General features: G+C 40.8%; 1 protein-coding gene across 4 annotated transcripts in view; it reads left to right on the top strand.

Moving 5' to 3' along the window:
• Window positions 1-15,521, top strand: part of LOC126162518 (E3 ubiquitin-protein ligase Hakai) — a 64,392-nt gene that overhangs the window by 21,854 nt on the left and 27,017 nt on the right. For all 4 annotated transcript variants that reach the window (XM_049919088.1, XM_049919089.1, XM_049919087.1 and 1 more), the window contains exon 2: window positions 5,889-6,013. In XM_049919088.1, the coding sequence (XP_049775045.1) occupies window positions 5,906-6,013 (108 nt within the window). In that variant the 5' untranslated portion in view covers window positions 5,889-5,905. The remainder of the gene's footprint in view (window positions 1-5,888; window positions 6,014-15,521) is intronic.

Genomic DNA, 15,521 nt, shown 5'->3' with positions numbered 1-15,521 from the left:
GGCTTGGACAACCTCTTCACACCCTTCTCGGCGGGAGGAGGTTGTTTTGGCCCGGTTACGGATTGGACACTGCCAGTTCAGCCACCGCCATCTGCCCATGTGGACAATTGCTGATGGTACGCGACATTTTAATGTCCTGTCCAAATTTTAATACACTGCGCATTGATCTTGGCCTGCCATGTACTCTGGATGAAAGTTTAGCGGATGACCCCGGAGCAGCTGCTCGCGTTCTTCGTTTTAGCCACTTGACAAACCTGTCTAAGGACATTTGATTATGCTGTTTTCTTTTAATCCCTTGCCTGTTGTCCTTTTTAGTTGCTGTTTTCACATTGTGCCTTGCAGTGCGTTCATTATTTAGTCTGGGCGCTAATAACCACTGTAGCTGTGCACAAAAAAAAAAAAAAAAAAAGGAGGGCTTGTGTAGAACCCGTTTCCAGCGATGTGGAAGGCATAGTATACCGTTAGCAGAGCCTGTTCTGTTTATGGTGCAAATGGAGCGGTCTACTGCCTGTCGCATCTCTGTAACAGTTCTGAAGCGAATGCAACGAAGTGGTTCCTTCATCTTCGGAATCAAATCAGAGTCACAAGGATTTAATTCCGGGGATTGTGGTGGATGGTACAGTTCTTTCCAGTCCCATCGACCAAACAGAGCATCCACAGCCTTGCGCTGTATGCACCCACACATTGTCGTGCAAAATGATTCGTGGGTTGCGCAGGTGGTGTCGCCACTTCTTTCGCAGGTGACGCTCCAAAAACGAACAGTAATACTGTGCATTGACGGTCTTTGCAAAAGAAGTGGCGACACTTTCTGCCCAACCAACCCATCATTTTGCACTGGGTTCAGATGCAAATATTGTGAAAGGGTCACTTCAGGAGATCTTATCTCTAGCACAATGGAAAGAACACACTTTTCTCCACTAGAAACACCTTGTTGTATCTTAGAGTCGATTCAGCAAGGGATGAAAAGTAAGGTTGAACTTCATCAAAAATCACATGCAATATGTTAGTGTCACAAGATGGTACAGCTTGTTAAATGCACAGTACTGGGTCAAGCAACAGTGGTGATTGGCAAATTGCTGCTGATTTACAACTAACTATGAAGACCTATACAATTTTCATCTAAACATGTCCTCCTATGAAGTCGCTGGACAATGGTTTAATCTGATATTGCAAACTTCATATATGATACCTGTATATATTGTACAGGAAAGGAGTATTTTGTCTCAGAAATCCTAATGGAATAAAAACAGAAATACCTATTCCTTGTAAATTTGAAGAGTTGTTTATTCAAATTTGAAGCCCCGTGAACTAGCTATTCTAATGCATTTTGTGGAAAATTATTCTTTCATCATCCAAGATGCTGTTCAGGTATATCACTGTGACAAAAAGCTGAAGAAGTAAAGCAACATATTGGCGTATGCATTATCAGTGATTGACACCATTACCGTGCACACATTTCTGACAAAATTAATCAGCAATTTGAAAAGTATGAGGGAAGTAGTAGTACATATTCACTATTTCAGTGATGGTTCCACTGCTCAGTACAAGAATTACAAAAATTTTATCAGCCTGTGCTACTGCAAAAAGCTGAATGATTCTTTTCTTTTTTTTCACAAGTCACATTAAATCTCTGTGTAGTGAAGCAGCTAAATGCTTAGCATCAATAGCCTGCAATAAACTGCAGACGATCAAATTTTAACCCCAAAGGTTTATTCAAATTTTGTGACCAACAAGTACAAGGAATTGAGTTCATTTTTGTTACAAACCAAGAAATAGAAGATGAAAAAAAGCTACGAGAACTAGAATTTGCAAATGGCCATGCTTTAGCTGGAACATTTTTTGCCAGTGGATTTGTACCACATTCAAGTTAGTCATGCTTCGAGTGATTAAGCCTTATTCCTGGCCAGTATATCGCCTGCATCTATGACAATTTCTGGTGGATTGGTAATGTATGTGAAGTTGATATTGAAGAACATGATTCCCTGGTCAGTCCATGCACCCTTTTGGTCCGCCATGTATGGTCTATTGGCCTGAAAGATTAGATCAATGTTGGCTTCCTGAACAACATATCATCATGAATATTGCAGCCCCTTCAGGAACTAGAACAGGACATCAGTACAATTTTCCGGAAGCCATATTGAATAGTATTGAAGAAAAATTTTATTCCTTGAAGCAATAATTTGAAATAGTACCGCCTTGAGCACCAGTGTGAAGAGACCCACATATTGGCTTGGGAACCAGGACAAGAAACCCATGAGGCTTTGGAACCTTGATAAAGAAACCAGCAAACAGCCATCTACATGTAACAAAATAAGCCATGTTTGACAACATCATCATACCCCTCTTGCCTTTGCAACCATACACAGTCACTACCAGGATAGGTAAGGAAACTAACTCAACTAATGGTTTTGAACTGGTTGAATAAAATTTTCTTGGTTGTCATGGCTAGTTGAAACATCAGCATTAAGGTATCAGTTGTCATTGTTTCTTGTCTTGAAGTTATGGGTTTAGCAACCTGTACCATGTTGCAATCTTAACATATTACATATGACTTTTGTTGAAGTTCAACCTGATATTTGATACCTTTGCCGAACTTACTCTAAGATCCAACAGGATGTTTCCAATGCAGAAAATTGTTCTCTTTCCAGTGGTGCTGGATGAAAAATTTCTGAAATGATCCTTTTGCAATATTTACTTTATTTTTGGACTTGCCTTATTTACTGTAATTTTAAATTCAGTGCCATGTTTGTGACTGAGTATAATCAAAAATAATTGATTAAGCAGGAAGATATGCTGATAGAATCATGTCCCAGGCTTTGTCAACAATTGTACCAAGTTGTAGTTCCTCTGTATTTTTTCTTCTTCAAATATCGTACCCCAAAGAGGGTAAAAAAATCTGTGCATTTTTCTCTGCATGTTTTTTGAACCCCTTTCATACATTGTGCTGGTTCACAAAATGCTTCACATTCTGTCACATTGTATTTTTCTGACTCACCAGCAAAAGTTAAGCAAGATCAGAAAATAAGAATTTCCTACTTGCTTTTGTCCTGTAATAAGTGTTTCAAACATTGGGTTTTGTACATTTTCATGCACATTCGTCGAAAAGCCATCCAAATAGAAGGCCACTGTTTCTTATATACTTAAGCTCATGATTTAAAATTTTTCACAGTTTCATTTCTAGGATAGGTCTACACCCACAATAAGTTTCAGGAAACTTGAAGCTCAAGAAGCGGGAGGCCCATGATCGCTTATGGAATGACTCATAGTGATGTCCAGATAGTTTTGATCAGATGCTGCATATATTGAAGCTTGTTAGGCAATTCCTAGGCTATATTGGAAATCAGTGGATACTGGTTGTGCACAGTGACATTTGAGTATTCAAATGTAAAGGACAGCAGTGAGTCGCAGAATCCATATTATACTGCATATCTAGGTTTCAATTTTTTACGTAGTCAGTGCACCAATGATGACTGTTATAGTTGAAATCTAGATCTGCTATAAATTATGGATTCTGCGACTGACTGCTGTCCTTTAGATTTGACTATTGTAGCCAACTATTGTAAAAACTAAAACAGTTTCAAGGTTTGATTACACATTACTACACTAAAATTGTGCCATAGTTAAGTATTATGCAGCAATCACATTGTGTACTATACATCATGTGGTTCTTCTAAGAAATTATCTCTGGAGTATAAGTCAGCCAATAATATAGCCTTTTTTCCCTCTTACACAGTATTTTCTTTCATATTCCTACTATTCTTTACTTAAAATTGCCCCCCCCCCCCACCCCCCCATCTTTAATAGCTGCCTTGCTCCACTTGAGATTTTCTTTTCATTTTCTGTCTTCATACCTGCAACATAGTTTGTTGTTTGCATTTAAATACTGTGTCAAATAATTGCCTCTTTAATGTATGTCTGTATGATCTCCACTTTCTGTTAAGCTAAAATTGTTGCTTAATTTAATCGAGTAGATATCGCCCTTCTGATGAGTCAGTGTCTTTCTAGTTTCACATCTACTTTTATGTTGCCTATTTTATGAAAAGGACAGGTTGCTGCTCACCGTATAGTGGAGATGTTGATTCGTGGACAGGTGTAACAAAAAGACTGCTAAACAAGTAAGCTTTTGATAAAGACACTTTCTTCTGAATTAGACAATACACACACACACACACACACACACACACACTCACACACACACACACACACATTCACGCAGACGCCAGTCTCATTTACATGATCACTGTGTCTGACTGTTGAGGCCAGACTGCGAGTGACAGCACATGATGGGAGAAATAATCTAGGTGGTGGGGGTAAGGCTGAGACTGTGGTGGGGAGGGGGGATAGGAGTGTGTGGGTGTGGGTGTGGGTGTGGGTGTGGGATGGTAAACGCTGCTTGTGGGAGTATACAGGAATGAGATGGAGAGAGGGTGGGGCAGCTAGGAGCAGTCAGGAGGTTAGACAGAGGGCAGGGGGTGGGGGTAGTGCAAAAGGAGAGAAGTGAAAAAGACTGTGAGTGCATTGGTAGAATAGAAGACTGGATAGTGCTGGATTGGGAACAGGGAAGGGGATATGTGGGTGAAGAAACAGTAACTAACGAAGGTTGAGGCCAGGAGGGTTATGGGAACATAGGCTGTATTGCAGGGTGAGTTCACACTTGCACAGTTCAGAAAAGCTGGTATTGGTAGGAAGGCACAGGCTGTGAAGCAGTCATTGAAATGAAGAACATTGTGTTGGGCAGCATGTTCAGTAACTTGGTGGTCCAATTGTTTCTTGGTCACAGTTTTCTAGTGGCCTTTGGCCATTCATGCGGGCAGAGAGCTTGTTGGTCGTTATGCCCATGTGGGTGTGACAACCAGCAAGCTGGCTATCCACATGAATTGCCACTGACAAACTGACCAAAAGACAGCTGGACCACACAGTTGCTGAGCACACTGCCAAGACAACATTCTTCATTTCAGTGTCTGCTTTAAAGCTTGTACCATCTGGATCCTTCCTACAAATACCAGATTTTCTGAGTTGCGCAGGTCGGAACTCTCCGTGCAATATATCCTACATTCTACTAACCCTGCTGGCCTCACCTTCGCTAGTTACTGTTCCTTCAGCCACCTGTCCCCTTCCTGGTTCCCACTCCAGCACTGCACAGCCTACTATTCCACAATTCCACAAGCGCAGCCACAGAATTTTTACTTCTTTCCTTTTCCACTCTCCCACCCTGCCCCCCCCCCCCTCTCCCCCCTCTATTTAAGCTTCTGACTGCACCTAGCTGGCCTGCCCTGCCCCCAACTTGTCTCTGTATGCTCTCACAAAAAGCAATTTACTATCCCCTTGTTTCTCTCATTATGCACTGTCACTTTCAGTCTGGTCTCTGCTGCCAGTGACATTGGCCATGTGTGTATGAGTTGTGTTTGCGTGAGTGAGAGAGAGAGAGTGTGTGTGTGTGTGTGTGTGTGTGTGTGTGTGTGTGTGTGTGTGTGTGTTGCCAGGTTCAGAAGAAGGCCATTTATCTAAAAGCTTACTTGTTCAGCAGTCTCTTTGTTGTGCTAGCCTCTAACAACATATTAACTATATTATGAGTAGCAATCTATCCCTTTCGTAATATTTTCATTTTCCACCATGGATTTTCCATTCTTTATATTGCATCTTACACATCTTGGATCACTCCAAATTCCAAAGTTAATTAGGACTACCACATACCGTATCTTTCTTTATTGTATAATGAAATGCAGGCAGTTTTGTTTCATTTGATGCCTGTCAACATCGTTTTCTATTTGTTTTCAACTGGAAGAATATTGTGCATGGCAAATTATACTGATGTATGACGTATGTCATGTATTACATTTTTATTTATATGTTTATATGTAAGACTGACTAATTGCAATTTTTTTCAGTGGTTGGAGGATGAGTAATGGAAACTGATGATTGTAGAACCAAAAGAATGCGCGGAAGAGCTCGAGGACGTGGTAGGGGGAGGGGAAGGGGAAGGGGCAGAGGACGTGGGAAGAAGGCAATAAAGGTGAGTAAATGTGTGTATAGGTTAGAACTTTGATATTGTATTAACATATGAAATAGTGGTCTTATGATATTCGCACTGGCAGAAATAATTTGAATAGAAGAGATTAGAAGCTGACAGACACACATTGTAGATATCACCCGTACAAAATACTAAGTAAAAAGGATTTTATTTCAAACTGAAGTTTGACGTAATTATTCTGTTTAGCGATTTACCCCGTAGTCTGGGCTCTATTGGATAATTAAATAATTCAGTTATTCACAGGTTATTTGCCCAATTTTTGTGCACAGGCATGTTGTAAAAACCAATTTGCTGGTTGAGTGACTGTATTTGATTGGTATATGTGTAAAGCTACATATTGACCCTTTACAATGTATTACAAAGTGGGGAAAAAAATGAAGTCCCATGCTTCTTGAAAGAGCGTAGGGGAACGATGCAGGAGTCCCGCACTGCCGTACTAGGCAAGGTCCTAATGGAGGTGGTTTGCTGTTGCCTTCCTCCAACCGTAATGGGGGTGAGTGATGATGATGATGATGAAGACGACACAATGCCCAGTCATCTTGGGACAGGTGAAAATCCCTAATCTTGCCAGGAATCGAAACAAGGACCCCGTGCTCGGGAAGTGAGAATGTTACCGCGAGACAACAAGCAAAGTACACCATCTTAAACTTGGTAACATAAAGAACATATTTACACAAATTATGCTATTACTCAGCAAAAATGCACTGTATGCCCAGCAATAGTGGGAGCGAACTTTGTCATGTGGCTAACTGTAGCCACATTCCATTTTAAAGTAGTGTTTGTTGTTTCCTTGTAGCACAAATGCAGAAAAAGATTACAATTGTAACAGCTTGTTGTTAATGCCAGTAGTTTTACTGATGATTTCAAGAAGTAAGATGCTGTAGTGCCAACAGACATGATGATAAAATGTTCAATCAGATGATGAGAAGCAATAGGTACGTAAGTCGGCAGTGTGTAAATTACCGGAGAGAGGGGGACATCATCAAGTGGAACAGGAGTCGGGTATCTGCCTGAAAGCGGAAGAAGCAAATAACACACCCTAAATGTTTCTCTGATGCTACAAATAAATATATTATTAGGAGCAATTTCTGGAATATTATTAAGAATATAAGGCATTAAAATCTTTGAAAAAACTTCCCAGTGTTGTTTTGCATGGAAGTGGACTTGCAGGCTAGCAAAGAAACTCAGAGACTAACTGTTCCATAGTTTTAAAAGGTATCAGAATAAATAAGTCGCCTTGTTGGAACAAGAGCACATAATTGCATATGACGTTAGATTTTTATGAAAAATACAGTGCCAAAATTTAAGTATCCAGTTGTTAGTGGAATAAATCCTTTGTCAAGCTGTATGTACAAACAAACATGCATGTTGTATGCTCCTACATTATGCGAGCTGGACCCACAATGCTGAGATTCTATTTCAGCAGGTGGACTGGGTTGGGGTGTGTGTTGTGGTGTTGTTGCATTGGTTGTTATAGGTAGGAGAGAGGGAGGAAGGAGACAGTAAGGGGGTTTGGGCGTGCGCAGCTAGCAGCTTGGAGAGAGGCAGCAAGCAGGTTTGCTGGCTAGGAATGCAGGAGGGAGAAGTGGCAAGTGCATGTGCTAGTCATGTGATACACGGGTAATGTAGCCAGTGGGATGTGGCACACGATGAACAATGGTGACATGGAGATGTGGATTGGGAGAGGGTGATAGGACAGTGAAGAGTACCGTATTTACTCGAATCTAAGCTGCACCTGAAAAATGAGACTCGAAATCGAGGAAAAAAATTTTTTATCAATCTAAGCCGCACCTGAAATTTGAACTCAAAATTCAAGGAGAGAGAAAAGTTTTAGACCGCACTTCCAAATCGAAACAAAGTTGGTCCATTGTAACATGAGCACAATTGGGGTCGAATGGATGAAGATAGAGCTAGAGTAGTTTGGTTCGAGTCGTAAGCTTAAGAGTTAAGCTTTACCAAGTAGCCATTGCTATGTGTCAGGCGCCCCATCCATATTTATACAGGTATCCTTCCTTTTTCACTTGCTTCGTCTGATTTGAATCAATTGCTTATTTTGCTTTGATCTGATAAGTGCTGTTCTCTTTGTTATAGGTGTGTACATCACTCTAAGCTGAAAATGCATTATTGTAGTGTGTCATGCATTGTTTGTCGCATTCTGATAATGAGTGTTTACGACCTGTCGCCGATCGCGGCATGGCTTGCTTTTGTGCACACTACTGCGGCTTACATTTAAAAAAAAAATTAATTAATTAAAAAAAATTGTTGTTACTTACACTGCTGCTTTCTTTGATAATGATGAACAAGAATCAAATAATAGACTGCATATGATAGATGATGTTCTGAACGAGAGTTTAGTGAAAATTTTTATCCGTTTGAAAATCTTTGCAGATGCCTGTTTAGTACATTACATTCTGCACAGAAATTAGATTCATCTTAGGTTTAAAAATCTAGTCAGTTTCCGTGCTTCATTTCTGACTGTATCACTATTCAGCATAAGAATAATGCGAATATAAACATGACATGATATGTATATTCTTCCGCGTTTGCTGTTGTCTCACTCTAGTTTCGTAGTTCATTTAGCAGACAGGATTTAAATGAGATAGCAGCAAACACGAAAGAATACATGGCATAATGTTTATATTCTTCTACCTTTTCTTTTAATTTATTTACTGACACAGAGGTTTTGGTGCCAGTATTTATCTTGGTGCCTGCAAAGCATGCCTGTGTAGCGCTACATGTATTAGATGGCAGAAGTTAGTTGTGGCAGCACCTACCAACATTTTTCAGAACTTCCGCGTACTTTGCACTCGATTCTAAGCCGTGGGCAGTTTTTTGGATTACAAAAGCCGGAAATAAAAGTGCGGCTTAGATTTGAGTAAATACAGTAGATAGTGTGGGAACAGTGGGTTTACAGAGATTGAGACCGGGATGGTTAAGAGAGCGAATGGTGTATTGCAAGGATAACTCCTGTATGTGTAATACAGAAAAACTGGTGGTGGAGGGAAGGATCCAGATGGATCTGGTTATGAAGCATTCACCAAACTCCAGTGTGTTGTGTTGAGCTGCATGTTATTCCACTAGCTGCTCAGCTTTGTTCTTGGCTACACTTTGGCAATGGCTGTTCATTCTGGTGGACTGCTGGTTGGTTGTCATACTGACACAAAAAGCTGTGCAGTGATTGAAGCAGAGTTGGTTATGACGTTGCTGTTTGCACGGGTTGCCCTACCTCTGGTGGTATAGGATAAGCCTGTGACGACTGGAGTAGCAAGTGCTGGATGGGTGGATTGGGCAGGTCTTGCACCTGGGTCTTCTACAGAAATAAGACTGCTGTGGCAAGGGGGTTGGGATTGGGTGTGGGAGTAACAAAAGGATAGACCAGTGTGTATAAGTTGGCTAAGTGATGGAATAACACTTTAAATGGCATGGAAATGATCTTGGGTAAGACATCCGTCATTTATGGGCATGATGATAGAAAATCAAATTCCCAGTGAAGGATATGCTTCAATTGTTCCAGTCCAGGGTGATATTAGATGACAAGAGGGATGCTCCGTTGTGTTGATTCTTGGGTGTGGTGGGAGGATTAGATGTGTTTGAGGAAATCTGTTTGTGGACTAGATTGCGGTAGGTAGTGCCTGTCTGTGAAGGCTCTGGTGAGACCTTCAGCAAATTGGGCAAGGGAGTTCTCGTCACTGCAGGTACGCTGTCCATAGCTGGCCAGGTAGTATGGGAGTGGCTCTTTGGTGTGGAATGGATAACACCTGTCAAAATGCAGGTACTGTTGGTGGTTAGTTTGTTTAATATGGACAGAGATGTGGATGGAGCCCTCGGAGGAGGTTGAGGTAAATATCCAGGCAGGTCGCATATTGGGTTGTTGAGGAGGACCAGGTGAAGCAGAAGAGAGAGAAAATCTTTAGGTTGTGGAGGAATGAGGATTTGGTGTTTGGGCACTGAGTCCAGATCGTAAAGATATCATCAATGAACTCGAACCAGAAAAGGGCTTGGGGTTTTATGAGGCTATGGTGGTTTCATCTAGACAGCCCCTAGAAAGGTTAGCATAGAAGGGCACAATGTGAACGCACTTGGCTGTACCGCATATTTGTTGATATACCCTTCCATCAAAGGAGATGTAGTTGTTTGAAAGGATATGAACAATGTATGGGCGCAGAGGTTTGTGTATGGAGGGGGGACACACTAGCTTGACAAAGGATTCATTTCCTTTTTCTAGAATGTGTGCCTGTCGGCAACTCAGTGCTTCTGCTGCTCAGTATGTGGTCTCATTTTCTCCTGAAGTATTTACAAAAAGTGCCATTTGACATTTCATTGTTGGCCAAACATGCAAATTGGCCTTTGGACTGTCATACAGAAGACGGTTGTTTTCCTTTTCACAAAAATATATAGTGACGCTACTTCTGTTAATTCCATTGAAAAAATTTTGAGAGAAAATGGGTCCCTCCATACTGTCTAGAACTAAATGCTATAGAACTGGTCTGGAATCTTGAAAATAATACGAACTGTTGTTGTAATCATCAAACACCTTACTCTGGAAGCTGAAAGAAATGATTACTGATGCTTTAGCTGCTAGTAAACAAACATTGTGTCACCAGACCTGGTGAAAGCCTTTAGATGTAATACCATTTCAATTATTTACTTGTCAGTTCTACTGATTTATATTCAAGTAGCTTCTCTTTTGCCCTCACAAGGTTGAACAGACTTCATACCAGACCTTTCGACCAAAGAGAAGTTTGACATGGTCTCTGAGAATTAAACCTGCCATGCTCAGAACCATAAACATTAGCCACTAGTGCACAAGGTTACTCTGATTTAGTTGTTGTGACATTAGGTTTCACTAACATTAGAACACTGTAAAAAAGCAATATGTCACATCAAAAAAAAAAGTTTGTGATTACTACTGGAAGAGAAATACTTCAGTGAATGAGACAATTGAAAATATAATAAAATTTATTTGGCACTGAACTGAACAAAAAGGCAGTATTATCTCTTGTAACCGAAACAGCAGACAACAAATCTGTAGATGCAGTTCAGGGAACTAGCAACATCACTGGGTAAGATAGTTTTACCGATGCTGTCAGTGAAGTGGCATGAACAGCAAAGTTGAGACCTTCTGTATGTCCTGTTTCTGTCCTTATTCTTTATGGACTCTTTCGTTCAGTGGCATGTACAGAAGTGTAGTGTCTGACAGGGCTACTCTTTTAAGAATACTGGAGTGTACCGTATTACTACCATCCATCCCTACTTCTTGGATGTATACACAATTGTGCCACACTCTAGCCAGGTCTTCTGTTCTTCTCACCAGTTAATTAGAGTGAAACATGCATAAATTCAACAACAAATGTAAACAAATTTGAGTAGTCGATAGTCACAAGATTAAAAACAGTTACTAAGCTTTTGGATGATGTGATTCTACAGAGCTAAGTAGTACATAATACCTGCACAGCTACATTTCCCTAGCCAACATTAGCACCGCATCACAGCCGTTGTGAGGAGGGAAGAAATGTTGGCGTGGGAGGGGAGGGGGGAGGGGGGTTGAGGTGATTGGAGGGAACAGTTGCTTATGGCAGAGGTGAAGAAGCAGCAAGTTCAATGAATAGTTCTGTAGCACTGTTCAGCTTTCCACATGCAGGCAAGGTGACATGTATGTGGTGCACAATGACATGGAGAAATGTACTGGAAGTGGGGAGAGAACAGAGGAAGAGAGAGATTGTGGAGTGGAAAGTTTGAGTCTAGAATGAGTGAAGTGGTGGCTGGGGTGATGTTGGTGAGGGACAGGGGCTTGCAGAGAGATTGAGGCCAGGAGGACTGTGGAATCAAAGGCTGAGTTGTAAGAATAGTTCCCTTCCTTGTAGTTTAGACCCTAACTTGACTCATCTGGCACTCATACTCTTTGTTCCACAGTCTCCCCATCCTCTTTTTATCTTACCCTCCCAGCACACTCCTCCGCGTCATTGTGCACTGCACACAACTTCCCCTGTGTGCAGCCATAACAAATTCTCTAGGGCAACATTCATATCCTGTGTGCCTGTTGCCCATTCCTTCACCCTCCCTCAACCCTCTTTCCTGCTCTTTATCCTTCTCCCCCTCGCCCTCTCCACCTGACAAAACCCCTCATCCCAGTTGAGCTGCATGCCAGTGCAATGTAATTGCTCCCACCCATTCACCCCCTCCTCTTCCCAGCTCCCCCTATAAATGGAATGCCATTCAGATTATTTTTCATCACAGGATTTAGGAATAGCAGGAATTTTCTTCTGCACTCGTGGTAAACTTGATGTTGCTGTGTATGCTCTTGAGGGGTTACTGGAATTCCATGAGGTTTTTTCATGATGCAGTTTCTTCCACAAGTTAGTAGAAATATCATTGTTTCAACTGTGCAGTTTCCAGAACCGTCTCTTTGTAGTGCTCCATATAAAGTCATTCCATTTCTGGAAATAAGTCAGATCTCAAAACAAATCTATTTTTAGTCCACTGAATTTACAACCACATAAGACATCAGAAGCAGTGAGTGCATGTCAAAACAGTTTGTGTCCTCTGACACGTGCCTATCAAGGCATGTACAATTTGGTTTCTTCAGATGTCAGTTAGGGCTACAGGCACCTAGCATTTACAGTATTGGATGGATGTGTGAATGCTAGTGCATTGGTCTTCACAATACTATATAACAGAGTGTTGTGCGGAACTCATATGATGTGTCTACTTAGACCACCAGGCAAGTCTGCAGTTGCAGACTAGTATCATCGAAGGGACATACATTAATCTTCGAGCAGACCAAGATGCTCTGTTCTGCTGTCACTTTTGGAACTTGATCATTAATGAGGCAATAGTAATAACAGTAAACAATAATCGTTTCAATCAGCATCTTGCTTTCGTACAATATTCTGCGTGGGATCCTGCAATAGTGCAAAGTCAGTAAGAACACACATGCTCAACAGTGATGTATGCACCAAGTACTTCATACTAGGAATGAACGAGGAGAAAGACTAATTGAGTTCTGTAATAAATTTCAGCTAGTAGTAGCGAATACTCTGTTCAAGAAACAAAAGAGGGGAAGGTACACTTGGAAAAGGCCGGGAGATACAGGAAAATTTCAGTTAGATTATGTCAAGGTCAGACAGAGATTCCAAAATCAGGTACTGAATTCTAAGGCGTACCCAGGAGCAGATATAGACACAGATCACAATGTAGCAGTGATAAAGAGTAGACTCAAGTTTTAGAGCATACTCAGGAAAAATCAATGAAGTGGGATACGGAAGAACGAAGAGATATGCTTGAAGTTCTCGTAGGCTATAGATATTGTGATAAGGAAAAGCTCTTGTCAGTTAAAGAGGAATGGCAATCTCAGAAGAGGGCAATCACAGAAGGTGAAAAGAAACATAGGTACAAAGGAGAAAAATATGAAGAAACTATGGATAGCAAAAGAATTACTTTAGCTCATCAACAAAAGAACGAAGTACAACAATGTTCATGAAAATTCCGGAATACAGAAATACAACTCACTTAGGAACAAAATTACAAGGAAATGCAGGGAAGCTAAGGTGAAATTGCTGCATGAAAAATTTGAAGATATCGAAAAAGAAATGATTGTCGGAGTGAATGACTCTGTGACTCAGCATACATAAAAGTCAAAACAACTCACAGTGAAATTAAAAGCAAGCTTGGTAACATTAAGAGTACGATGGGAATTCCACTGTTAAATGAAGAGGAAAGAGCAAATAGGTGGAAAGAGTTCATTGAAGGCTACTTTGAGGGGGAGGAGTTTCTGATGACGTGATAGAAGCAACACCAGGACTTTGGGAAAGTAGTAGGGTACCCAAGAATTTACACAAGATCACTTCCTGTAGAAATTTGGCACTTCCCCTCAATATGATGAGTGGAAAAATTGTCAGCACGTTGCTTCAGGGCCACATGGTACCCAGATGATAACCTGAGAAGATTTCATGAGTAGAATTTCCCAAAAGATCCTCCATTTGAATGTAATTAACTGTTTCATCAAGTAAAAGGAAGAGAGAGATTCCACACCGGAAGAAAAGTTTACAGATGCTAATGTGACTGTATAAGGTTATTCCTAACAGAAAAATGTCAGTACTGCCAACACACACACACACAAAATTATAAGTATGTACACTGTTTTAACTTTCAATACTCATAGGTCCTTTCTTGGGAAGGAAAAAGGGATGGATTGGAGAAGATTAAGAAGTAAGGGCATGTTATTCAGAGCCAAAGATGAGAAGGAACCACCTGTTGTGAGGACAAGGCTTGTCTTGAAGATAAGTATGGGCCAGCAGGTTTCTCATGGTTTCATAATTTGCTCTCCATTTCCATATTGCTGATGTGAGGGAAAGAACAGAAAATATTCCACTGCATAGCTACAGATTTTGTCTTACGATATTTAGACCATTGTTAAGCCATTCCCTGCCATCATCTTCCTTTGAAGAATGGTCACCAACAGAGTTTCTTTAGAGCCTGGATGCAAAGCAATAAAATTCAATTACAAGCATTGGGCTTCACAAACAGCAGCTGTGTCACAAATTTTAATGCCATTCAGTCAACTTTAAGTGATTGAACGAAGACGTAAAAGAAATTTCTCTCTCATAAAAATAATATTCATTCAAGAACCTTCTCAAAATTTTCTGTGTGTTATTGGGGAGGGGGGGGGGGGGGAGGCAAGAGCAAGAGGAATATACAGTGCCACTGTGCTAAAAATAGTCTCAGATCTCTTAGTGGGATACCTAGAGTTGTAATGTTGAGGAACATCGTATGCATTATACTCCTTGGTTTTTCATTTTGTTACTGTCTGTCATATCCAAGATCACATCTGGTGCCCAATTGAATGGTGTCCTCAACAAGGACAAAGCAAATACCAGTCTCAGCACATATTTTACATTTGCATGTACCACAATTCTAAAGATGTTACAAGTAGTCATTTAGACAGGGGGGAGGGGGGGGGATCACATTGTTGTTGTTGCCATGATTTGCAATTCAGTTGTGTATTTTATTCTATACAAGGTTTAAGGTTTCTCAAACAGAACTTTTAGTGATTCAGACTTTCCAGGATACTGAATTGCTGTCAAATGAATGGTGCACAGACAGGCATGTCAGCAATTTAAATATCTGTCTGGTCATCCATATTTAGATAGTCCGTGGTTTCCCTAACTCATTTATGGCATAAAGCAATTGCCACAATAGTACTTTCGAAAAGGACATACCAATTCCCTTCTCAGTCCGTCCCCAACCTGAGTTTTTTATGACTCCAACCTAGATGAGAAATGAAACTGTAATCTTCCCTGTAATTGAATCCTTTGCAAACCCTAATTCTCTATAGTTGTTCTAACGATTTATCACATTTGACAGGTGCCTTTGTAGTCCCCTACTGATTTTTCCACCATTTTATTAGTACTGCCCATCCCTGGAGTGGAGCAGTTTGCACATTAATTCTCGTGCAGAGGATCCAGGCTACTGGGAAAAGATTTAAGCACAT

The sequence above is a fragment of the Schistocerca cancellata genome, chromosome 2 (assembly GCF_023864275.1).
Source record: "Schistocerca cancellata isolate TAMUIC-IGC-003103 chromosome 2, iqSchCanc2.1, whole genome shotgun sequence".
NCBI classification, from domain to species: Eukaryota; Metazoa; Arthropoda; class Insecta; order Orthoptera; family Acrididae; genus Schistocerca; species Schistocerca cancellata.
The sequence above is the reverse complement of the archived record's forward strand: the minus strand, read 5'-3'. Positions and strand labels throughout refer to the sequence as shown.